The sequence below is a fragment of the Nomascus leucogenys genome, chromosome 16, assembly GCF_006542625.1.
Source record: "Nomascus leucogenys isolate Asia chromosome 16, Asia_NLE_v1, whole genome shotgun sequence".
In the NCBI taxonomy this organism is placed as follows: domain Eukaryota; kingdom Metazoa; phylum Chordata; class Mammalia; order Primates; family Hylobatidae; genus Nomascus; species Nomascus leucogenys.
The window spans coordinates 71,022,152-71,047,094 of record NC_044396.1 but is presented as its reverse complement, the minus strand read 5'-3'; the positions used below and the strand labels follow the sequence as shown (position 1 = coordinate 71,047,094).

General features: G+C 38.1%; 1 protein-coding gene across 1 annotated transcript in view; it reads right to left on the bottom strand.

Annotated features, from left to right (window-relative positions):
- Window positions 1-294: 294 nt before the first annotated feature.
- COLEC10 (collectin subfamily member 10) overlaps window positions 295-24,943 on the bottom strand; it is a 40,798-nt gene continuing 16,149 nt past the window's right edge. The window contains exons 2-6 of the mRNA XM_003256155.4: window positions 16,846-16,917; window positions 15,401-15,472; window positions 4,238-4,291; window positions 2,744-2,839; window positions 295-831 (exon numbers count right to left, since the gene is read on the bottom strand). Coding sequence (XP_003256203.1) covers window positions 440-831; window positions 2,744-2,839; window positions 4,238-4,291; window positions 15,401-15,472; window positions 16,846-16,917 — 686 coding nt within the window. The 3' untranslated portion in view covers window positions 295-439. The remainder of the gene's footprint in view (window positions 832-2,743; window positions 2,840-4,237; window positions 4,292-15,400; window positions 15,473-16,845; window positions 16,918-24,943) is intronic.

Below are 24,943 nucleotides of genomic sequence, written 5' to 3'. Positions count from 1 at the left end.
CAGAAAGCCCTTCTACATGTCTGGCTTTGGGCCAGGGCAGGTTAGTCTAATCATCAACCACCTTCCTAATCATCACCAGTAAACTGGGCAATTATCCACTGGGATAGACACAGAGTGCTCTAGGGAGAGATGGTAGAGCAAATACCAGAGAACACCTCATTTGACATATGGACAACCAACCATCTCATGCACAATTAATAATTAAAATTCTCACTCAAGACCCAAGTAACCAGGCAAGTTAATGGGTCAATAACATACCATGAGTGAAAATATGAAAATCATCATAAAAGAGCATGATGATAGAGGCTCCATACCTTAGTTTAGCATTTCCTAGCTATGTTGACTCAGATCAAATGTAGCACAATTAGGAAAAAAAGATGGATAACAATAACTATAATGATGGTCACAGGAAAATAGCAAATACGTAGGATGAGGGAAGTTACTTTTTCTTCTTGATGAACTCACAGACAAAGTACATGGTAAGATGGCACTCTGTGTCATTCCATCTGCCAGAGCTCAGCATCTCCACACAGTCCTCATGACCATAGGGATCGCTGGGTTCCCCCTCATTCCAGTTGCTATAGTTCTGCAGTGGAGTGTTGTCTGTGAACACGTACTGTCCCTCCCTTTCAAGGTCATTCACGCCAATGAACACCCGAAATAAGCCACTCTTGGCAATATAGTCAGCGATGAGTGTGTTGGCAGCTTCATCCTTGGGCATGGCTAGCATTCCACCCCGAATCCTACAGTGGGTTAGGGATTCCCTGTAGTTCTTCTCTTCCTGCACGATGTAGTAGAATTTCTCTTCAGTTTCCCTAATCCCTGCTATCACTGCAGGGAGAGAAAAAAGGAGTATTATTATGTATCTCAAAAAGATAAAAGGCAACAAAATTATATTATATTGCCAGATTAACATTTACTTATTCAATATTCAAGAATTATTTTTCAAAGCCCTATTATGAGGTAGTCACAGATTTAATTACCCTCACCTCTAGTTATCAAATAGAGAACACGTATCTACCGTTTGTTCTCCCTTCCTTTTCTCCTCAACTTCTCACACGCCTGGCCAACACAAAGTTGACAAAGACATGTTACGTGAACTTTCAGCTAGCCCATCTCATACTATATTTCCCAACATAGTTTATGCTTTAGCTATACTTGTGGCCATACAAGCAGGCCCTTTTCTCTTGTACTTCCAAGCCTTTTATGCCTAGAAAGTCTTTTCTACCTGCTAAACTTCTACTCATCCTTTAGATCTCAGTGGAAATGTTTTCCCCTATAAGAAGTCTTTCCAATGCCCTTGGATAGACATGGCAGTCACTCTTCCCCGAGTTTCCATTGCCCCTTTCACTTCCTCCTTCTAGCACGCAACACATTTTAGTCTCATCGTTTGCCTGCATTTCTCTCCTACTTACCTGTGAATGTCTTAAGGACAATGACCATGTCTTTGACACTCTTTAGCTTCAGTGCCTGGAATACTTATGGGAATGGTAAATGCTTATTGAAATGATGTAGGAATAATACAGATGTTTGTCCACATTGGACCAAATTCCTGGGCTATGAACATGTACATGAATTGGGATTGTCCATATTTCATCCCAGGTACAAGAGGAAGACTGAGCTACTGAGTTAGCTTCAGGACAGAACTGGAGACTGAGAATCACCCTTCACTCATAATATGGCATGTAAGTTTTGGGTGTCAGGGGCCTCTACATATGCATTTTAGGATCCATAACTTTAATTCACAAAGAAATCTATGACCACTAAAATGTTCAGAACTATTGCTCTATGTTCTCCCTGTATGATCTAGCTTATTCATGACAGTCTAAGTCATATCAGAGAAAGAATCTTCAGTACAGATTACAACCAAAGTTATAATTAGTGTGGTTAGTTAATATCAAGTATTTCCTTTGCCTCTAGTGTTACAAGATGAGGATGAACACGAGACAGCATCTATGTGATTCCAACAGTGTACAACAAATATAGCTGAGTTACAATAAATGAAAGTATAAGAAAAAGAAACCAATTTTAACTATAATTATAATAGTTACCTTATTAATACTGTCTCAGAAGAAAATACATAAGCCCTTTCCACTTCAAGGGCTTTTCTGATAACTACTATTAAAAAAATGGATGAGGGATAACAAAAATGACCAGTATGGGAAGTTGCAAAACAGAGAAACACATGATGTTTGTATTGTGGATAGAGGAGTCAGAGAAGCTTGTAATACATTTCTGCTCTACTGCTCATTAGGTCAGTATCTATGGGCAAGGTACTTCCTCTAAGCTTTAGTTCAATCATAGTATCTACATACTACATAAACAATTATGAAAACTCAGTGAGATAATGCAAGTAGTTGTGCACTATTCCATGCACTCAAGAAAGCAGTTATTGTTATTATTACCTCTATTTTCTGAGATGCTAGTTCTGTGTGACTCTTACTGTCTCTTTTTATTCTTACAGCATAGCTTGCCACACTCTGCTCTTTTCTCCATTCCCCTCACCTAAGAAAGTCTTTCTCTTCCCATAAGCAAAGCACATACATATAAATATATGTGGTGGACTTGAGGTGTCCTGGGGGAGTCTCAGTGGATAATTAGCAATTTGGGAGACCCTTAAACTGGTGACACCATCTCAATAGCCCTTTGTCCAACCCAAGATATTTCCATCTAAGAGTATTGGAATTGCAGTGTTGATAGAGATTTATCAATAGATACATAACACGAAAGAGAATATGTTCACCATTCTTGACAAACTTCATAGATGTCTTGAGCCGAACGATACTAATATCCAGTTGTCCAACAAATTTCCGGTATCTTCCACAATCACAGACAGTACCTTTTAAACGACAAAAACTGTGAATTCATGTTGAAGTACCTGCAGACCAGTGGAAAAGAACATTTGCTCTCTTTCCAATATTCACTATCTTTTTCTAGTCTGGTTCTATATATCTGTGAATGGCTATACTTTAAACCATTTAAAATAAGGTTTCCAATTTACATTATTTATAGAATTTCAGAAAATATCTTTGTAAATGTTTTGAATGAGCTATAAGACAATTCTAAACTGGATTATTAAAAAGAAGAATATATATGACAACCACTGCATACACATTTTGGACCATGTGGCATTTTTTTTTGTTGTTGAACACAGAATGTGTCTGCCTAATCTCAGAATAACATTTTTACAGCTTTCTTGAAACATATTTCCTGCCAGTGTTCTCTTGTGTTATTGCATTATTCAATAGATGACACAGTTTTTCTAAGACAGAAGAAACTTTTCATGATTAAATCAAATGTTAATTCTAATTATCCATTTAAAATATAGCTTGCATGTTTCAAGGACAAAGTTTAAATCATATAAATAGATTCAACTTAAGTTTGTAAAAGCCAGTTGCCCAGTTTGTGGATTAACTATGATTTTAATGTGTCTTTCATTCTTCTTTGCTCACCTACCTTTTCAACAAACTGCAAATATTGCTGTGACAGAGAGGGAATTACAAGGAAACCGATGTAAAATTCAAATGATTCTCTTTTTCTATTTAATGGCTGTTATACATAAACATTTCAATTATTTTCCTTTGGTAGCTTGAAAATTAAAAATAATTTTATTAGCCAAAGGAAAAAAAATCTATGGCCTTATGTATCCATATTCATATGAAATATGAAGAATGTCAAACAGTTCTTAGAATTGTTTTCACCATACCCCTGTGGATAGAAACAATCGAAATTACCAAAGAACAATCTACTTTCTTTCCCTGTGTAAAGCACTGAGAATAAAGCTCCAGGACAATAACCCTAGATAATCTCCCTGGCCATGGAAAGCATGTACTGTATCCAGGGGCCTGTCTGCATCTGGTCAGGCTGCTGCTGCACTCTGATGGCCAGTATTTGGTTGAGATGCTAGTGAAAGGCAAGGCATGGCATGCTGAGGCAGGGCCTACTGCCAGATTTTCCTCTTGGCCCAGAAGAATTAGGCTGCTTCCTGATGGGCTGAGCTTTCTTCTCATAGTAAGCATGGCAGGGATGAAATGTGTCATCATCCCAGTCCCCAGGACTTGGAAAGTCACCAGCAGGGAGACAGGAAAGTCCCCTTCTTCCCTTTCTTCTAGCCTGAGGAAAATAAGGTTAAGCATACTAAAAGGACTCTTGCTTTTCATTTAAAATATATTTATTGTTGAGATGAATAAATTTGGAATGACGCTAGAAATCAGAGAGAACATTGAACATATCGTACCTGCTTTGCCTTTTTCTCCAGGTATTCCAAGCAAACCTTTTTCCCCTTTGTCACCTGAATAAAAACAATAGCAACCAAAATAAAATAAAATTAAAATAAAAGAAGAAAGGAAAAAAGGAAGGAAGGAAGGAAAGAGAAGGGAAGGGAAGGAAAGAAGGGAAGGAAGGAGGGAGAAAGGGAGGGAGGGAAGGAGGGAGGAAGGAGTGAATTTACATCTAGAGTCAAAGCAGTTTTAAATTTTATTTTCAATATCTACAACTAATATCTCTAATATCTCTTGGTTTTTATAAATAATGTGATTTTCAATTGGCTACACAGGTGCAACTAATTAAATGAGTCATAATTTATTTAGATTGAATATAGAATTCCAGTAGGGTTTGTAAGAAGCATTTGAATTTGTGTAACCTATCCTATTAATATTTTTTTAAATAATGTGGCCTTCTGAATGAGGCTAATACAATTCTCAGCATGTTTTCAATTTTAAAAATACCATTGTTACGTGAATCTCGATCAATTTGTTAGCACACTGCAATGTCTTTGTACTTATTATGCCCCAAGTTATTCCAAGTGGCTTTGCCTTTGGATTTCCAAAACAAAACAAAACAAAACACAAAGACACATGCATTGTGCTTTCTCAACTTAATTAGGCAAATATTTACTATTTACTTACTCTATGAAAACCAAAAGGCTGGCTGCTTTGAAAGGATATACAGAAACATAAGATTCAACCTATGACTTGAAGGAGTTTACAATTTTTAGAAGTGAAGTGATATATGCAAATACTAATAATACAAAGTCATGTCAAATATATTATACTGAAATGGCAACCTTGGTACTTTCTCTCTCTGTACTTCTTTATATGTAACCATTTTCTCACCCACAGATATCCACAAAATAATTCTCAGAGAAGCAGGATTTTTAAAGCAGAGAGAAAGAATAAAACACGTTAATTTTTTTTCAACTTCAAAATAAGCTCTTGAAGCCCACATCAGACACAGTAATTGAAAGCAAAAGCTTTTGATTTTCAGGGAGAAATGTTTGGCTGAGGTTCTTGAGAATCAAAAGGGAAGACCCTGACAGAAGTAAAATAGAGTTTATGCTTCAATAGTGATCTGGAAAAAAAGAAAAAGAACTCAACGAGGGATGAATACAGGATGAAGGTCACCTAGGCTAGGTGTATGGGGCTTGCCCTCACAGGAATGTGGTGTGGTCAGAGAATTGGTTATATGGCCCAAGGGGACAATGCAAAAGGGAATGGAGTTGGTATTGAGGCTCTGCCAAGCCTCATCGTTCACCAGCAACAGAGAAAAAGTGGAAGCCACTCTAAAACCTGTAGGGTGCCCCATGTTGCGTGCACTGAGGACACCCATTGGCTTTTCTCATCATTGTCTGATGTGTACTTTTCCTTAAAAGTTCCTTACATAGTTACTTTCGATCATTCAGAAGAAGGTGCCTGCTGGGGCCCCAAGGATTTGTTGAGCCTTTCTAAACTGAGCCATGTGGACACTTTTCTTTAGAGTTGATGCTAGTCATTCATGTGCTCCCCAAACAGAAGGTGGGGGTCCTTGAAGGCCAGAATACAGTTTACACGTGCAGGAGGAAGGCTTGAAACTTGTACTTGGATGAAATGAGACAATGGTGAAATCTATACCAATGGAACATGATACATGTTTTGAGAGAGACATTGAACAGAGAGATAACATAGTCTGAGAGGAAGGCAGAAGAGATAGTGCGTCAAGTGGAAGGGTAAAGGAAAGTTTAGCATTTGAGCTTCGCTATGAAAAGCTTCAGCAACTGAATGAAAGTGGGCACAAGGTCAGGTTCAACGTACAGCAGAGGATATAGTTGGGATAAAGCCATGAACATATGTCGAGCACCCTGCTCAGTAATATCAATCTGCTCACACCTTAGTTATATCCTGCAAATTCCTTATTTCTCTTACATGTAAGTTGGAAAAAATTAGAAGAGATTTTGAGATATTCAAGGAAGAGAGGGAATATACATTTTACTAAGTACCAATCAATCACCAAGTACTATTCTGGATACCTTACACATATTATCACATTAAATCTCATGAACTAAGTGTTGTAATTATCTTTATCCTACAACTTGAAGAAATTGAGGATCAGAGAGGCAAAATAACTTGCTCAAGGACATGTAGCCATTAAATGGCAGTGCTGATATTCCAGCCCAACCATTTCTAACCCCCCTTTCATGGTGCTTCCAAATGAGTTAACCAGTGGTTTAATGAAAAAAAGTGAGGTGTTTGAAAAATGTTATCAAAATTTGCAAAGAATAGCAGTCCTCATCACCATCAAAAACATTATGCGCTTAAAAGATTGTATGATTATGTGTTTAATGTTTCGATTTTTTAAAACATTATATTTTCTTTGCATGTGAATCCCTTTTAATTCAACATAGATGGAACGTTGATTCCAGTTATGCTATGATCCTAGTTCTGGGCTAAGCTTTATAATGGACATAAAAGAAGCATAAATCAAGTGCCTTGGGAAAATGATGGGCTTTTAAGGAAAGCAAAACACACATAAGAGAACAAAGAGATGAGACGCTATCATGTACTAACAGAGCGAAGCAAATGAAAAGCCTGGTAGAAATTCAGAAAAAGAAAAGATGGTGTGGATCAGAGTGGAGAAGGCTTCACTGAAGCAGTAGCCTTTAGCTAGAACTTAATAATATAGAAAACAGTTTCTTGAATTGCTATGTGGTCTTTTTTTCTGAGAAGACGTAAACTCTGTGACTACTTTTCAGTATTTTGACATTAATTCTTTTCATTTCATGACAAATGGGAACAACAAAGCAGTGTGGTGCAATGAAAGATCACGAAAGCTCCCCAAAACCAGGGTTTGAATCCTGGCTTTGCCACTTACCAGCTACACATGGACAGGTTACTTAATTTCTCTAAGCCTCCTTTTCTTTATTTTATAAGTAGAAATAATTAATACCTAAAATTATGAGATTATTAAGGAGAATAAGTAGGTATAGTAATATTTTCTTATAATGGGATTAGCACTGGGCTTGACTCACAGAGAATGCTCAACCAATGTTAACTTCTGTTTCCTGAATCTGAGTTATGGTAAAGGAATGCATGCCAAGTACTTAGCCAGCTTATGGAAGATTTGAGCTTACAACGTCTATTTCCCCAAAACGAATTATGATTTAAAGTCATCCACAAAAACTGATTTTGGCCAATGAGTGGGAACATGTCTGTAATAACTGTCTGAAAGTTGAAGAATTAGAGGTCACATTCAAACAAACAAACGAAAAAACATAATGCTTTCAGCATAAATGGATTATTGACCTTAAATAAAAACATTTATTTTGCTATGAGATGGAATTTACCTATACTAAATCACTATTATTTCTTATTCCTAAAATGAAATATTGACATCCAGGAAGCTACCCTACCCATGCAAGTGACAACATTAAGGTCAGCCTAGAAAGTTGAGATTAATCTGAGTCAGTAAAATATTTAGAAAGACAATCATCAAAATGAGGACAATAAATTTCGAAGTACAGATTAAAAACGAAATTAATCCAAGTGAGACGGATCATTGCATCTCCATTTAAAAAGATTCCAGGACATGCTCATAAATTTGATGGCATATCTCTGGAGGAGAAGAAAATCCTAGTAGCTAATGGTGGAAATTGATATTAAGGAAAAGTGGTACTTATAGGAATATGGAGTAGTAAAGAGAAACAAGTTGTAAGAAATAATATGTTTTATTATGTAGTTTTTCATGTTTAATGCAACAAACATCTAGAAAGTGCCTATAATATATAATAGGCATTAAGATAAAATGGTTAAATACTAGGGTCCCAACAGAGCTTATTTTATTTAAACAAACAAACCCAGTGAACCTTTCATTCATTTATTCTCCCAAGAAGTTCGGGTCTATGAGGGGAAACAGATAGGCTAATCAGATATGACAGTGAGTACAGTGATAACAGGTATGTATTAGGTGCTATGTACCCGAGCCTTAAAGGGGGAATTAGCATGAAAGAAATAAGGTTAGTTAACCCTATCATTTCCAGACTGGTACTTTTTCAACATTTCTGGAAGTTCATCCACTTTGGGGCTCAGCTAATCATACTAAAATCTATTGAGCCTTTCTTGTCTTTGTTATCTACTACGCTCCCAAGTTACATAGTCTTATTTTATTCAAGGGTTAAGACTGTGCTTAAGATCATTAGCTTTAACTCTTCTAGATGGAATCCCATCAAGACTTACATATCTAAATCTAGGGAAGTACAAAATCTAGAATGACCATTAAAAAGTGAAGTTCACTGCTCTCAAAAATATAGCCTAAGAAACAATAACTTTATTCTGGGGAGTTAATGTTTACTGGGTACAGAGCTTCAGTTCTGGAAGTTGAAAAGAGTTCTGGAGGTGGATGGAGGTGACATTTGTATAGCATTGTGAAAGTACTTAGTGCCATTGAACTGTATACTTAAAAATAGTTGAGACAGCTAACGTTATGTTGTGTATGTTTCACTGCAATTAAAAAATGTTACTTATCTAAAAAAAAAAAGAAGTTCTTCAATTCTGGACTTATTCACGGCAGCGACTTACCCTCTCCCTCCACTTCTGCTATCTCCACAGAGCAATACGAGCAATACATGAGATCTTAATCACATTTAGCATAGTTGCATCTCAGAAATTTTGAAGTCCAACATCCCACTTTCCTGCTATACCTTTCTGTCTTTAACCAGTGGTTTAATGAAGTTGATACAGATAGGGACAGATCCATGATGCATTTTATCTGAAGCTTATACAGTTTGAAGGGACTTCTTTAAAAAAAGACACAAAATTAAAAATGGAAAAGTGGTTGTAAAAATGAATATCTATCATAAGAAATAAAAACAAATCACCAAATTTTAAAAGTAGACCAATGGCACGTTACAAAATTCACTAAACATTATAACATTTTAGTCAATGAATGAATTATTGTGCCTTGAAAATGCTATTTTTCATCATAATTAGCTATGTATGTTTGGCTGCATTCATATTGCTGCTTTATCTGTCCACAAATTTCTAATATCATTTTTAAGAGATGATAGAGTGATAATGTAGTCAGATAATAATCTTTCCCTTAGCAAAGTTAACCAAAAATTATTTTATTAAACTTTGCTTACTGAAAAAAAAACACAAAGAAAAGTTTGCCAACAGAAAGATTCAGCTTGATGACTTTTTACAGAATAAAATACCTGTGTAACCAATACCAAGATCCTCAAGAAGCCACTTTGTATCATCTACAGATTATTACAGCACTCCTTTCTAAAGATTACCATATTGACTTAGAACTGTGTTACAAGTTTTCGAGCTATAAATTTTTCATGTTGTTGAAATTTCTATAAATAGAACCATTTGGCATATAGTTTTTTTCTGTATGGAATATTTTCACCAAAACTGTGTCCATATATTCATTCATTTTTTGCATATTGAGATAGTATATTTATTTCCATGGCATAGTGAAGCAAAGTATGACAGTTTCAGTTGTTCCACATCCTTGCCAACACTAGATATTGTCAGTTATTTTTATTTTAGCCATTTTGGTTAGTATGCAGTACTATCATAGTTTAGTCAAATATGTTCTTTTGTTTACAACAGTGACTATTCTTTTGACCTTTTTTATTCCTTTGGGTTATCAGTTATTTTTCTTACTGATTTGTATAATCTCTTCATATGTTTTACATATAAGCCCTTTATTGAATACAAAGATAGCACATAGCCAATTCTGTGGTTTCCTTTTTTGTTCTCTGAGAAGTATCTTTTAATGAATAGAAGTTCTTTATTTTATTTTTTTATTTTTGAGATGGAGTCCCACTCTGTCGCCCAAGCCGGAGGGCAGTGGCGTGATCTTTGCTCACTGCAACCTCTGCCTCCCTGGTTCAAGTGATTCTCCCACCTCAGGCTCCCAGGTAGCTGGGATTGCTGGGATTACAGGCATGTGCCACCACACCCAGCTAATTTTTGCATTTTTAGTAGAGATGGGGTGTGGCCATGCTGGCTAGGCAGGTCTCGAATTCCCGATCTCAGGTGACCTGCCTGCCTTGGCCTCCCAAAGTGCTGGGAGTACAGGCATGAGCTACTGTACCTGGCCAGAAGTTCTTTATTTTGATAGGCTTCAATTTGTTAGTTTTTCTTACGTGGTTAGTCTTTGTCATATCCTGTTTAAAAACGTGTTGGCTACCCTAGGATCAAAAAGATAGACTTCTATATTAACTTCCAGAGGCATTATTGCTTTACCTTTCAAATTTAGGTCTCTCAGATTTGGGTTTACCACCAAATTTAGATCTATAAACCATTGATTTTAGGTACAGTGTTACGTATGGGATCGAGATTATTATTTTTATACATGAACAGCCAATAGCTCAGTACTATATATTGATTAGCTTGTGAATTCTATTACAAAATAGTGTCAACTTTGCATAAATCAAGTTTGGTAGTCTGTTTCTGGACTCTTCCCATTAATTCATTTGTCTATCTCTTCATGAAATTACACTATTCTAATGGTTTAGTTTCCTAATAAATGTATAAACTCAAACTCAGTAATTTAAGTCTTCTACCTTTGTTTTTATTTTTCAGTTTTTCAAAATTGTCTTGGGTATTCTTGGTCATTTTCATTTACACATACATTTTGAATCGGCTTATCAATTTCTAAAAGAACACTTCTGGGATTTTTTGTTTTTGTTTTGTTTTTTTGTTTTGAGATAGAATCTCACTCTGTCGCCCACGTTGGAGTGCAGTGCTGGGATCTCAGCTCACTGCAACCTCCACCTCCCAGGTTCAAGTGATTCTCCCACCTCAGCCTTCCAAGTAGCTGGGATTACAGGCATGCACCACCACGTCAGGCTAATTTTTGTATGTTTAGTAGAGACGGGGTTTCACCATGTTGGCTAGGCTGGTCTCAAACTCCAGACCTCAGGTGATCCATCTGCCTTGGCCCCCCGAAGTACTAGGATTAAAAGCATGCATGAGCCACCGTGCCTGGCCCACTTCTGGGATTTTGGCTGAGGTAGCATTGAGTCGATGGATCAATCAGAGAACTGGCATATTAACAATATTGAGTCTCTCAGCCCAGTAACATAGTTTTACCTTCATTACCTTAGATATTCTTTAATTTCTTGTCATTATGTGTAGTTTATTGTGGAGGGCTTGTAACTTTTGTTGGATTTATTTTTACATATTTACTTATTTTGACACTATTATAAATGGTCTCTTTTTAAATTGTTTCTATGTAGAAACAAAATTGATTTTTTTATGTCAAGCCATCTAAAAAACTTATCAACACAAATAGATTATCTATAGATTCTTTTGTACTTTCTAAGTATGCAATCATGTTCTCCACAAATATTAATGCTCATATTCCTTTACTTTCAATTATTATGTTTTTTTCTTCCATTTTTGCTGTGGTTAGAACCTCATGCATAATGTTGATTAGAACTGCTGATAGAGGGCTGTGCTAATTTCATTCCCAGTCTCAGGAGATAAGTGTTCAGTATTTTATCATGGAGTATCATTTTTAAGTAGCTTTTGTTGTTGGTGGTATTGCTTTTCAAATTATGTTTCCATTTCTAATTTGCTAACAGCTTTTAAAAACATGAATAGGCATAGGTTTAATTAAGCGTTTTCTGGAGTAGTATTTCTGGAGTTCTAACTGGGAATATGGGGGCATTTCCTGGGCCATTCCTCTTTGACAGGCCTTGAATATCAATCCAGTTTCAGCAACTTTCTGCTCAAGCCTCTTAGCCACTTAGGGCTGCCCCACTTATGAACTGGTGGCTGACTTGGGAGGAAGGTAGTACAGAATGCATCACTTGCCTTAGTATGATTCCCTTCTCCTCCAGATCATGGCCCCTAAAGTTCTGTTCATTTTGATTGCACTGTCATACCTTCAGATATGTATTTAAATATTTTTTTGGACCCAGCTAGTCATACTTAGCAGAAGGATTAATGTAAGACAGGCAAATCCCTCATGGCTTGTAGCAGAGGTCTGAATTTTGTCTTTATTAGTAGTGGTGTCAGATTTTTCTTTCACCATTACAACTTGTTATTGGTATTATATGTAAATTAATAATATTCTCAATTTTGAGACTATACCTCTATAAAGTAGTTTTCATATATAAGCTGTTAGATTTGGAAACTTTTTTTTCCACAGACTAGCTCTGGCCCTGTATATTTCAAACACTGCTTCTTTTCCACAACCTACACATTTCATGGGCTGGATGCCCCGGGACACATTGATATGATGATCTGACCTCTGACTCAGCACTTTTGCATCCTGGCTTTGGATAGAGCTGCATAGTAAGTGGTAGGAGTATTCTTGGAAGCTATTTCTACATTGGAATTGCTAGCAGTAAGTATACATGGAAGTCACGTCAAACTACATAAAGATATCGCATTAACTCCAAACTAAATGTTTCTTCCTCAAGCTCCTCTTAGCTAGCTCCCAAGATTCTTGTATCCACTCCAAAACTGCCCAGTACAAGAAGGATGATGAGGGAAACTGGAGCAGAAGGAGAGAGAAATCTTAACCTGTGCATTTTCAATGGGGAAATATCACTTAAGGACGCACAAGTTAGTTTTTAGGAGGTGGAATTGTACTCTTTTAAAAATATATAAAGCACAAACATACACAGAATACCTAAACAAATATATCATCCATGGGTGGTATTAAAAATTCATGGGGAAGAGCAATTAGAAAAGAAATATGTCTTAAAAGCCTTGTTAGGGAAGTAGTATCTTTAAAAAATGTTAAGAAGCACTATTTTGATCATTTGAGGTGAATCTGTCTTACTTTACAAATTTTATCGAGGTATATGGCCATGTGAACCCATTGCTGCAGCTTTTATCAGCGTCTTGGGAAGGACTGAAACACATCCTCATGTGTTTAATGGTAAAACCATCACAGACACACCCTGCGGCAGGACTTCTGAACCACGGGAAGCTCACATTGCTCTTCCCCAGCTATAAGGATTTCAACCACAAGGAAATACACAATATAACCCACCAGATCTGAAACACCCATGGCAATTTCTATTCAGTGGCACTGCCCTTGATCCCTGCCTCCGAATGCAGGCTGAAGGGAATTTCTCAAATGAGTGAGTTGGAGAGTGGAGAAAGAGGGAGTACTGAGCCACAGGATGAGAAGAGAGAGGCCATAGCCTAAGCTCAGACCACAGTCTGTCAACCTGCCTGCAAGGACATACTGCTGGACAAGTGAGCCACATGCTTAATTATGCAGCTGCTCAAGCATTTACAAAAAGATGGAGGGTACATCAAGGCTACAGAAATTATATTACCCATGGGATTGAGCTTCCCCTAATCTTTTTTTGTACAAGCATCTCTTGCATCTCTCTCTAGTGCCTTTTCCCTATTTCCAAAATGTTACTATTCTTCAAGACCTAGGTCTGTTCTTTTGCATATCAATCTTGCCTTACTCTCCAATATGAGTCCTGGAGTAGTCATGTTATTCTATAATTCTTTTTTTTTTTTTTTTTTTTTTTTGAGATGCAGTCTCACTCTGTCTCCCAAGCTGGAGTGCAGTGACATGATCTTGGCTCAATGCAAACTTTGCCTCCCAGGTTCAAGCAATTCTTGTACCTTAGCCTCCTGTGTAGCTGGGATTACAGGCATGCACCACCACGCCCAGTTAATTTTTGTATTTTTAGTAGAGATGGGGTTTTTCCATCTTGGCCAGGCTGGTCTCAAACTCTTGACCTCAGGTGATCCACCTGTCTCAGTCTCCTAAAATGTTGGGATTACAGGCGTGAGCCACTGCGTCGGGCCTCTAATTCTTTTTAAGAAGGCCTATCTTCCTGAATAGTCTATGAATCTCGCAATAACATTTTATGTTCATTCAGTTTTATATCTCTAAACTAAGTAAAACAATGCTTGCTTAAATTACTGAATATCAGGAGCAATTAGAACCTGCTACCATTGTGGGGCTTTCTGAGAGAAGGACAGGGAAGGAATGCTTAGACAATACAGAGGAGACTATCTCTGTTTTCTAATATTCAGGCTTTAATGATGTATAAGATCAGGGCCAGGTGTGATGGCTCATGCCTGTAATCCCAGCATATTGGGAGGCCAAGGCGGGCGGATCACCTGAGTCAGGAGATCAAGACCATCTTGGCTAGCACATTGAAACCCCTGTCTCTACTAAAAATATAAAAAATCAGCTGGGCGTGGTGGTGGGCATCTGTAGTTCCAGCTACTTGGGAGGCTGAAGCAGGAGAATTGCTTGAACCCGGGAGGCAGAGGTTGCAGTAAGCCGAGATCCCACCACTGCACTCCAGCCAGGGTGACAGAGCGAGACTTCATCTCAAAAAAAAAAAAAAAAAAAAAATCAGGACATGACTGAAAACAAATGGGTATCCACAGATATGCTCCAAGTTTCTATCCTGTTAATAGATCATAGGCACAGAATTTTTGGTTAATCCACTCAGATTAAAAATGAAAATTTTACTGTCCTCTGCCTATTTTGTATTTTATTAATAATCATGTATCATTTTGATCATAGCAAGGATTTGTAGCCAACAAGTAGATCCCAGGAGATGATTCAACATAAAGACTATCAGACCTTGATGCTTGATTCTGTTTCTGACATCTTGTTTCATTTTGTTCTAGGTATTTTTTTTTTTTTGAGCTGTGAGATATATTGCTTATATATGGAACAAAGAGACAAACTATGAAGACAGACAGAATTATTAATTTAAAAGAAGGAAAAGGAGATATTTTCATGATACAAAACCTTAAAACAATTAAGGGTATCCTCAATTTGCTTTATTTATTATTTATTTATTTATTTTAGAGACGGGGTCTTACTCTGTCACCCAGGCTGGAGTGCAGTGGTGTGATCATGGTTCACTGCAGACTCAAATTTCTGGGCTCAAACGATCCTCCTACCTCAGCCTCCTATGTAGCTGGGACTATAGGTATGTGCCACCATGCTGAACTAATTAATTTTTTTTTTTGGTAGAGATTGGGTCCTGCTGTGTTGTGCAGGCTGGTTTTGAATTCTTGGCTTCAAGGTATCCTCCCACCTTGGTCTCCGAGTGTTGGGATTACCGGTGTGAGCCATCGTACCCGGCCTCAATTTGCTTTGAATTGCTACTGGAGAATAGTAAGATGCAACTTACCCTTCTTGCCAATGGGCCCAGTCTTGCCAATATTGCCCTGATCTCCCATATCACCCAGTTCTCCTTTAATTCCTGAAAAGCAAACATGTTATCTTTTTATCATAAGGTTTTATTTTCCTTTGAAATGTGGCTAATGTGATATTCACTTGAAAGGAATACCATCAAGTATATTCTTCTACCAGTGATATCTAATATACATCCCATGCTATATTGTCTAGTTTAACAGACTTATAATGTATGTATTAAAATTAAAATGTGAGTGAGTATGAATATATACTACGGACATGATGATTTTAAAATACTTGCTGATGTAGTATTTCTAGAATGACTATGGCAGAGGATGTTTAAAAGAAAGGTTAGAGAAGGGCCAGGTGAAAGTATTCTTGACCCGATTCTGGTTTTGTTCTTCTTTAGCTCCATTTTGTCTTCCTTCTGGAATTCTATTTCTTCTCTCTTTTAAAACAAGATTTAACAATTGCGCCACTTAAAAACAGGGCGGGGAACTTGCAGTCATAAAACCTAATGATCAAAGAAACATCAGACATGGTCCTGCTGAGTTTTCATTAAAAAAACTATGGTTAGGAAACACTGAGCTCTTCCAATGTTATTTCTTTTTATAAAAGTCTAAAAAATATTTGCCAATTAAAAATCTTTATTTTGTAAGAATAATCTTGTAATCGACATACATATGTATAGATAGTTTAAGTCAGAATTTCCCAAATTGAGGTCTCACAGGTCTGTAATTTCTCTTCCTTTGAAATTATTCAAGATTTTAAAATAAGTGATCTAGGGCAGCCCTCTTGCAGCTGTTGGCAAGAAATATTTCAAGTGTTCAGAAGGTGCACACATACACATCACAACCTAAAAGGTATATTTTGGTGAGGCCAACGCCCATCCTAGTCACATCTGTGTTACTCTCTTCATCTTTGATCCCACTCCGCCCATACCCCACCATTTCTCCAGTGTGTTATTCTTCTGTATATAACAAAGGAGAGAATTAAAGAAATAAAGAGATCTTGGGGAAAGGTGAATAGATCAATGAATCAGGTAGCTCTTTTTGTTTTTTTTTATCTTCCTCCTTAAGCTCTATGCCAGCTAAAAAACAAAATGCTGCTTAGCAGTGGCTTTAGAAGGGAGACACCGCTATGAACACAGCTCTATAACACATCGTTTCTTAAATATTCTCAGACACTGCTTTTCCCTGGGGCTCCCAGTGTCCCACACCAGCCAGCCCTAAAGAATGCAACTTGAGAAACATATGAGTCTTGTTGACAGGTAATCTCAGAGGGGCATTCAGATGGTGAGTTAATTCATGTGTGAAATATATTTCAGGCATTTTTGGGGCAGAGGGCATTATGGAACCTGCTAATTTCCAGGGCAAGGGCCAGGAGAGAGAGAAGAGCAATTATGATATTAAAATGTCAGTTTCACATCATTTTAGTTACCTTTCGGCCCCATGCGTCCCACTTTGCCATGCTTTCCCTCTTCTCCTGGATCTCCTTTTTCACCATCATCTCCTTTTGAAACAGAAAATGAGACAGAGTGAAGCATCTCAAATAGTAACATGAACACATTCTCCCAGGGTAAGGTGGACATGGTTACCATCCTTCCCTCAGCTCAGTGCTTGCCTCACAATCCAGCTGTGAGTATGGATGTATGTTCACATGCATTTGACAATCAGGTGAAAGGAAGAAACTTCCAGTATATTTTATTTTTTGCTTTTCTCCACATCCAACTCTATGTTTGAAGAAATATTCTTGTTGCTGAATTGAGATGTTTCGCCTGACAAATATTTATTCTTGCTGTAGAATCCAGTAAATTCTGGATGGACAATAAACATAAAATTTACACACACACACACACACACAGAGGCACACATAACTTATTACTCTCTGACTGCATGCTTGAGAACCCCAAAATTGTAGGCATGACCTAGGAACCTAAGAATAGGAGACTAGGAATGGAGAAGCCACAAAGCAGTTTTCCATGAGCAGCAAGTGTCTTAATCATAGGCAGCTGTAGCTCCAGCACCGTGAAGAATTAAAGACTGAATGAATGGTTTAATGAACAATGCCCAGACTGAGAATCAGGAGTCTTGGATTTTAATGCCATGTTAGTCACTGATGGTTTGAACAAATCTTCAACAGGCCACTGATTGAGTTTATTGGCTTTGGACTAGGACAGAGTTGATTGAAGTCTCAGCTCCACCACTCACTATCTGGAGAAATTTGAGTACAGAACTTCCCTCTCTGAGTCTCACTTTTCTCTGCAGCAAATTGATCTAATAACACCTACTGGAGTGGGCTTTTAGGAAGTTCAAATGAGACAATAGACATAGAACACCTGGTATACAATCAGTGCTTAGCAATGATGGCTGCTGTTTTTCTTTCCTTTATGCTTCCTTTCCTAAACGTGGGGATAGTATCTGCTCTCCACGCCTCACTCAGTTGTTTTAGGATCAACAAGGTGAGCATGTGAATATGCTTTGAAAACAAAGAGCACAACACACATGATATTATGACCAGATACCTGCATTATCACCACAGCAATCTCAGGGCATGAAGGAGCCCTGTCCATCAGCAGATGAAAGGAGGAGAAACAAAACCTTCTAAAGACAAAAATGAAGTTCTTGGGATTAGACAATTTGAGTGAGAGTAACTTGTGATGTTCATTGATTTATCCAGGAAAAAACACGACCAGAGATTTTCTCTCTTTTTATTTTTATTTTTTTCTGAGTGCAGAATGTTGAAATTTTAAATGAAAGCAAGGACAATGTATGGAAGAGTTGGATTTCCAGGTTGTGAGATTGATCAAACATTGAAATACTTCACAAGGGAAGCTATAGATGCCTCCTAGGATGGCTTTCAGAAAAGAATGCACAGGTGATATCTGTGGTCAGACCAGAGGGGTGAATTGGGTGAACTAGATGACATTTCTCTCCTCTCCTCTCCTCTCCTCTCCTCTCCTCTCCTCTCCTCTCCTCTCCTCTCCTCTCCCTCCTCTCCTCCCTCTCCTCCCCTCCCCTCTCCCTCCCCTCTTTCTCTCCTCTCCTCTCCCCTCCCCTCTCCTCCCCTCCCCTCTCCTCCCCTCCCCTCTCCTCTCCCCTCTCCTCCCCTCCCCTCTCCTCTCCCCTCACCTCCACTCTCCTTCTCTCCCCTCCTCTCCCCTCTCTTCTTTCTCTTTCTTTCTTTTCTTTCTTTTTTCTCTCTCTCTTTCCCTCCTTCCCTCCCTCCCTCCCTTTCCTTCCCACTATCCTTCCTTCCCACTATTCCTTCCTTCTCTCTCTCTCTCTCTCTTTCTGACAGTATCTTTCTCTGTCACCCAGGCTGGAGTGCAGTGGTGTGAACACAGCTTATCGCAGCCTCAACCTCCTGGACTCAAGTGATCCTCCTGTAGATGACATTTTTCTAGCTAAAGTTAACAGTGAATGTCTATTGAGCAATTACAAAGTCAGCCAAGCACAAGCTAACAATTTGACATGTAGTCATCATAGCAATTCTAGGAGATGGAAACTCGTGTTGCTCTATTTTATGAATGAAAAAAAATGAGACTATGTGGTTAAGTTGCTTGCCTATTGTTGTAGAGCTTTTTAGTAGTCAAATGAGGATTCAACAACAGGTACGTTTCTATCCCTCTAGATTCCTCATGGTATACAGTTATCCCTTTTGGTCTAGGTTCTGTGACTCTTAGCAGATGGTGGATTTTACAGAATTTGGCACCCTGCCAAATTTTTCAGGGCAAAAAGGGGAGTTGCAGAAAGAATTATAGTTTTTGTTTCCTTTTAGGCAAGAAAGATAGTGGGAGAAAAGAAAAAAAACAGCTTATTACTTAATGACTTTATTCGCAGGAAATGTATCCTTGGGATGGGGTAGCATAACTGAGACACCACTTTGCCACTCACTGAGGGACTTTGGGAAGTCCTTTAACTTATCTGAGCTTTTTTTCATGCATTCATAGAATAGACAAAAATTACACCTTTTTTTTCCAGAGGGTGTTTAGCAAAGGTAAAGCTAGAAAAGTATTTTCCTTCAGGGAGTCCTTTCTAACACTCCCAGACTGGGCTAAATTATCCCTCTAATTACCTTTGTTGCTTAAAAATAACCCTTTATACCAAATGTGTCGGTGTATTTCCACTTACCTCTTACATTTCCCTGTGATCCAAAGCATGGTGGGATCATAAGTGATTTTTTTCTAGCGTCTCCAGAATTTAGCACAGTGCCTGGCTCTGGTGTTTAATAAATGTAGTTGAACTGAGTACACTTTGTGTGAACCATAAGACATTCTACAAATATAATAACAGTGTTTATCAAACACTTTGTGCCAAAAATGTTCTTAGCACTTGACATACAATCTATCATTTGATCCCCACAGCAAGCTTTGAGATGGATACTATCCTTTGCTCCATTTTACAGAAGAGGAAATGGGGTCACAGAGAGGTTAAGTAACATCCAAGGTCACATAACTCATAAGTGGTAAAGCCAGGATTCAAACCAGGGGCATTTGTTCTCCTAGCCCATGTTCTGAACAAGCTGGATGATTTAGAACAAATTCCCGCCTTAGCATTTCTGGGTCTTGGATTCCTCTTCTTTACAATGGGACTGATGATGCACGTCCTGCTCATGAAAAGGCAAGACAAAAACAAGCATGTATGTGAAGCCCTTTGAGAATCAAAATGCTACACAGATGTGAATTATTGGTGCCATTATTCTTTCTCCTTCCTTCTTCCCCTTCTATAAGCTTTCCCATTCGTTTTCAAGCAAATGTCTAACCAGAGGCAGCCGGGTGAGTGACTTAGTCATCTACTGCTCCCTGGTGGCTCTTGATAGAGATCTGGGAGGGTGAAATAGGATTATTTATTATTCTTCGACCCATGTGACTGCATCCCAGCCTGGTGGCCAAGCAGGCTGCTGGCACAGATGAAGTAAACAACTTGAGCCCTAGCCTTCAGCGTGGGTCCTGGGTTTGTCTGATCTTTGGTACTTACTTTAATGAGAACTGAAGGGAGATGTAAAAGCAAGCTTTGGATAGGCCCGCCCCCCGCACCTGGCTCACAGTTGTTTGTTTTTATATTTATTGGATGAGTAGGACAATTTACACTATTTTACTTCATTTAGAAATCGCCACTTGTATTTGAAAATTAAGTGAAAAGCTGTAAACTGAAATAAGCTAATTTCAGTTTTACAAAAATGATTTGCTTTGCTCACACCCACTCCCTAAGCCACCAGCAGAATTCCAACAGAGCACACATTTGACATTTTCTTAGATAGGACTTTTCCCCCTGCCCAATTAGCAAAATGTCTTTTAAAACTGAATTCTAGTTGGAACCCAGGCCAGTACCCTTTACTCAAAGGAAATACTTATTAAAAAGTAGTGAATTGTTTTGGAGATGCTAAAATTAATTAATTAAAGTCCTTTTCCCATTGTCAAAACAATCTTATAGACTGGGGAGTTGTTGTTAGTAACCTTTCTCCCGATCAGCCTTAGAATTGAATGGGATAGGCTGGGCATGGTGGATCATGCCTGTAATCTCAGCACTTTGGGAGGCCGAGGCAGGTGGATTGTTTGAGGTCAGGCCTGACCAACATGGTGAAACCCTGTCTCTACTAAGAATACAAAAATTAGCTGGGCATGGTGGCAGGTGCCTGTAATCCCCATTACTTGGGAGGCTGAGGCAGGAGATCACTTGAACCCGGGAGGTGGAGGTTGCAGATCACACCACTGCACCCCAGCCTGGGTGATAGAGTGAGACTGCGTCTCAAAAAAAAAAAAAAAAAAAAAAAAAAAAGGAAAGAAAGAAAGAAAAAAAGAATTGAGTGGGATAGGTGGTATGTCGTGCTTTCTTAACAAGGCAAGAACTCCTGCCTAAAATGTAATGTATCCTTCCCACTCCTGCTTACATCTTCTTCCCATCTATGCCAATTGCATCCTCATTCTTGGAAATTTCAGTAGTCGTCAATTATGCCCCATACCTCTTACATACATGACATGTACCAGTAAAGTCATAAAACAAACCACTCCCTAGTACTTTTACTTCCCCAATCTCAACCTCATCACTTCACTGAAATCTTCAGGCCTCATTGGGACCTGCTATTGTTTGCCTTCTCCCCATTCATCCATTTTATCATTCCCTTGGTGCCTTCACCTACCCAACCTGCCTACTGCTGGCTATCCTGAATTATTTCAAGTCAGCCACTTCTGCACAGCTTTCTCTAAGTCAAAGAGAGTGCACTGCCTTGGTTAAGAGTACTCTGGAACAAGCCATTTCATTTCTTCAAATCTCAGTTTTCCCATCCAAAAATGGACAGAATAATCCCAACCTCATAGGATTGCTGTGGATTAATGGAGACAGTGGATGGAAAGTGTTGAACACCATGCCTGTCTCATTTGGTAAACCCATCAGTGTCTGCTTTAATGAGAATAGAGGTAGATAAGTGATTATTTCTTATTATTCACTACCTCAATCTCTGTTATATAATCATTACTTACTATTTTACTTGGCTGTGTTCTTTTTACCCTTTATTGTAAAACTTTTCACATAATTAAAGATAAAAACCCATTACTGAGATTTACCAATTAGCACATTGTCATTGGTTCATGTATTTATTTTTGCTATATTTTTTAAAAAAGTAAATTATAGACATGAACATATCTCCCTTAAATACTTCAGTAAGTGTTTTTAAAGGGTAAGAACAAACTCCTATATAAACATATTATCATTATATCAACCTTGCTTTTTAAAGGGCTGTAGGCATTTGAAAAAAGTCAGCTTGATAGACTTCTATGATCTTGTTCATCTCAAGCCCACACTGCTGTGCTATATATAATCTTCTACAAGGAAGAAATGAGTACTTAGAAGAGAAGTAGACATTCAGAGGAGTAAGCCTAAGTCCTCTGAAAACAAATCATGACAAATAATTCCATTTTCTCTTCTGAAAGAACTAATAGATCAAGAAACTGCCTTGGACAGAATGGTTGGAAGAAGAAAAATTTCCACTGGTGATTCACAGAAGGGAGTCATTCCTGGAAAGGTAGGATGACGTATTGATGAAGCCCAGGGGAGGGTCCTGACCTTGCATATTCAGGGGTCAAATCTTAATCACATTGCCTATCAGCTCTGTGAACTTAGCTATGATATTTAAACTCTCAGTGCTCCCATTTTCTTATCTATAATTGGAAATAACTAGAGTGCTTACCTGTTCTAGAGTCTCCCATCCTGGGGGTTGCTCCCTCACTCTGAGACCCATGCTACTTTGATTCACTTTAATAGCTTTGTGATGGAAATTTAGGGGAAGCTTTCTTTGTATTTCTTTTAATAAAAACATAAAAAGCAAGCAAGCATGGATTTTGAATGAAGACTAATTTGTAGACATCATATGTTTGCAATCATCATTGTCGTGAGGCAGGTTATCTGTGGAAAAGGGAGGCCCAGACCCTGGCAACGTTGCTCAAGAACAAATAAACAACAGTGTGCTTCTCAGGAATAGAAAAAAAATACGTACATGATAGTGGGGCAGGGGTCTTCTAAGAGATTTTTCTGAGATTCTATCTAATACGGTTTGACTGTGTTCCCACCCAAATCTCATCTTGAATGGTAGCTCCCACAATGCCCATGTGCCATGGGAGGGACCCGGGGAAAGATAATTGAATCATGGGGGCAGGTCTTTTCCATGCTGTTCTTATAATAGTGAATAAGTCTGGTGAGATCTGATAGTTTTATAAAGAAGAGCTCCTCTGCACATGCTCTATTCTTGCCTGCTGCCATGTAAGAGATCCCTTGCTCTTCCACCATGATTGTGAGGCCTTCCCAGCCATGTGGAATTGTGAGTTGATTAAACCTCTTTCCTTCATAAATTACCCAGTCTTGAGTATGCCTTTATTAGCAAGGTTAGAACAAGCTAATATGATATCCTAACATTATCTTATGTGGAATGTGCAGGAAATGAGATTTTTCACATAAAACAATTAGCACTTTTCCTAACACACTTAAAGCATTCAAAAATTTTGTTTATTATGGGCTTAACATAAGGATATGGTTTAAAAAGAACCAACTGCATCTTAGTCCATAGAAAACTACTTGTCTTTAAGGGGAAAAGCTGTCTCAGGAAGAGTCTTATAAGAAAGATAGCAATTCTTTACAAAGATGTGGTTTGCCAAGGAACTCCACCTTCAGGAACCACATGTGTATTGGCAGACAGGACACTCATTCAAGTTCCCTCTGAAAGCTCAGTACAATGGACAAAATAGGAATTTTATAGTCACACGTACTTAGGCTCAACTCCTGAATTTACTATATAACAGCTATTTAATCTTATACTAAATAATTTATACTTATATTTTAATGTAATAGATACTGAATTTAATAAATTATTTAATTTTAATAATTTTATTAAGTAATTTGTCAAATTATTTGATAAATTATTTAAACTTACATTAAATCTTATACTAAATAATTAACCTTCCTGCTTTAGTTTCCTATCCGGGAAAATGGGGATGATGACCCTTTTCTCATGGAGTTACCTAAAGATTAAGTAAGATTATGGATGGTAAAATTCATCAAAGAGCCCCTTGCATGGAATGTGCTCTCACTGATGCATAAATATTGCAAGCACAGTGAGCATTTTTTGCTTTCATTTTCTTGGTATCCACTCCCTGGGCTTCAGGTAACAGCTCCACAGTTTTCTGTAGGAAATCACACTTACTCATTCTCAATCCATATGGTTTAGACCGTATCCATAGTAATTCATTCAGCAATTCACATGTGACCCAGTAAGAGCCCACAAGTCTCATTTTGAGGATTTTATTTAGAACTTGCAAAAATGGAGACTTGCTCTTTCTGCAGGAGTCTCAGAGAGGATAGACTATCATTGAAGAATCCGAATCTATTTTGACACCATTAAGAGAGAACCCACATTACAGTCATTACAGGGGAAAGCAGAATGGTGTGAAGACTCATCCCAGAACACCTGACTTGAGCAGCTGGACCTAACTCAGCTTGAATCCCTTCCTGTTACGTGGGTCTATGAATTCCCCTGCTTTTCTCTGTGTGTTTGGTTGACCAGTGTAAGTTTGGTTTGTGTTGACCTCTTTCACTTGCAAACACAAGTTTCTTTACTAATACAAACACTAGATAATGATTAGGAGAGCTTCCTTCCCAGGAAGAGGTCAAAGCCTCAGGAGAAGATGGACAAAAAAGCAGATAATTAGTGCAAGAAATGCTGACAGTCGCTGCTATGGGAGCACAAAGGAGGAAACACCTAACCCTATCTGCCCACGCTTCAAACTCTCCACTATTCTTTGTCAGAAAGAAGTAAATAGGATCCTTTAGACTGAGCTCCACCAGAATAAACTTACATTGTATGGTAAATACAAAGAAAATAAGCTAAAATACAAATTTGTCCTTATATGAGGGCAGGCTGGTGCTAAAATGCCTTCGCCAATGAAATATTATGTGGATTTTTGTCTTCTGTTGGACTCCTTGTACCTTGTCAGTTCAGCTCACGTGTTACCTCCTCTCCCAAGGAGTCTTCTCAGTACAGATTTTCC